This window comes from Nematolebias whitei, chromosome 9, assembly GCF_014905685.2.
Source record: "Nematolebias whitei isolate Nwh7 chromosome 9, NemWhi1, whole genome shotgun sequence".
NCBI classification, from domain to species: Eukaryota; Metazoa; Chordata; class Actinopteri; order Cyprinodontiformes; family Rivulidae; genus Nematolebias; species Nematolebias whitei.
Window position 1 is genome coordinate 51224832 of NC_056506.1, and position 1646 is coordinate 51226477.

Sequence of the window (1646 nt, forward strand, 5' to 3'; positions counted from 1 at the left end):
GCAGCTTCCAGGTAGATGACTTTAAGATCTGCATTCTGCCGAGCGTAGCTTTGAGTTTGTTGCTGATTTCTGCTATATTTCGTGGCAAATCCGCTCCTATTCTCATCAGTTCGGTTCGGCTATAGCTCACACGCATAAATCGCGCAGAGTCAGGCACAGAGTCAATATCAAAACTTCTAAAAACTGGGATGGTACCGGGAGCCTGTGAAGCTGCAACTGCTCTGAGCGCGGCCATCTTGGCGTATCCATATCAATATCCATATCCGTATCAATGCATTGCACGGGTGAAATTATGGTGACTTCCTTAAGTGAAAAATGTAATAAACATATAAAATTTAAATTTTAAGTACTTTGGAGTTTTCACGTGTCACCAACACCAACTTTTAGCAGAATAGAGAAATAAGAAGATATTAACTCTTTCAGCCTGGGAGTCTGACTCTGAGGGGATTCAGTGCAGCGTCTCTGGTCCAACAGAGACAAACAAACAGTCTGAGACTTACTGAAGGACTGGAATAAAAGAAGCTGAACACAACTGAAGTTGGCTAACAGGAGGAGCTGAAGCTAAAGGCGTAGCATTAGTCAGAGCAGAGCAGAAAGTAGGCCTCAGTTCGTTTCTGTTTAAAAATGAAGTTCAGTTTTTATAAAGTCATCCGTTTGCTGAAGGAACCTTTGGGTCTTTGAAGGGTTCTAATGGTAGAACGTCTGCAGGAACCCATAGTGAACACTGACCCAGCATGTTCTGACAGTTCTCTGTGTGTTCTGCAGTCGGGACGAGGTGAAAACCAAGTGGAGTGTGTCGGATTTCATCCGAGCGTTCATCAAGTTTCACGGCCACGTCTACCTGAGTAAGAGTCTGGACAAGCTGGACCCTCTGAGGGAGAAACTGGAGGAGCAGTTCCAGGTAGCCCACTTCAGGGTTCTGGTTTGGTTTGATCCACAAAACTAACTCTTCTCTTTTTATATACATTCTCCTTGTTCAGAGGCTGATTCTGCAGAAAGCCTTCAGCTCGCAGCAGCTGGTCCACATCACTGTCATCAACCTGTTCGAGCTCCACCACCTGAGGGAGCTGACAGCCGACGGAGGAGAGCCGAACTTCAGCTGCGAGCAACAGATCAGCTGGTTCCAGCTGTTGGGCCTCTTCAGTAAGAACCATACACCCAGTTTCTAGCCCTGTAGCAGGAACATCTGGAACGCTTTGTGGGTTCTGCTGCTCCTCAGTCAACTGAGATCGTCCAGAACTCAAACCCAGGTCCAGGTTTGGGGCGAGGTAAACCGGAGTACCCAAAACTGAACATCTCTTTAAATTACGACATTCTGCTCCTGATCCCAACTGTTCCAAAGCAGAGCTGTATCCGTGAAACGTGTACTTCCTGTCAGCTCTTCTTCTGCCGCTGCGCCTGCTCTGCAGCACCACCTGCTGGTCGACGGCAGAACTGCAAGAGGAGCTGCACGTTTTAATGGAAGCACCAACACCGCTCTATGTGATATAACCGGGTCGTGATGACCCGTCTACCGGAGACGAAACTCCGCCTCCTTTCAAATGAACGCTGTTTTAAAACAAGCTACGAGTGTTACCATGTTAGCTTCCTGCTGCAGTCTGCTACAGAGGCTCATTAATGACAGCAGCTGAACGTTACGAGAGTTA

At 47.4% G+C, this 1646-nt stretch overlaps 1 protein-coding gene across 1 annotated transcript in view; it reads left to right on the forward strand.

The window, feature by feature from the left end:
• Positions 1-769: 769 nt before the first annotated feature.
• Positions 770-1646, forward strand: part of smg7 (SMG7 nonsense mediated mRNA decay factor) — a 9461-nt gene continuing 8584 nt past the window's right edge. The window contains exons 1-2 of the mRNA XM_037682456.1: positions 770-901; positions 981-1143. Of these exons, the coding sequence (XP_037538384.1) occupies position 1143 (1 nt within the window). The 5' untranslated portion in view covers positions 770-901; positions 981-1142. The remainder of the gene's footprint in view (positions 902-980; positions 1144-1646) is intronic.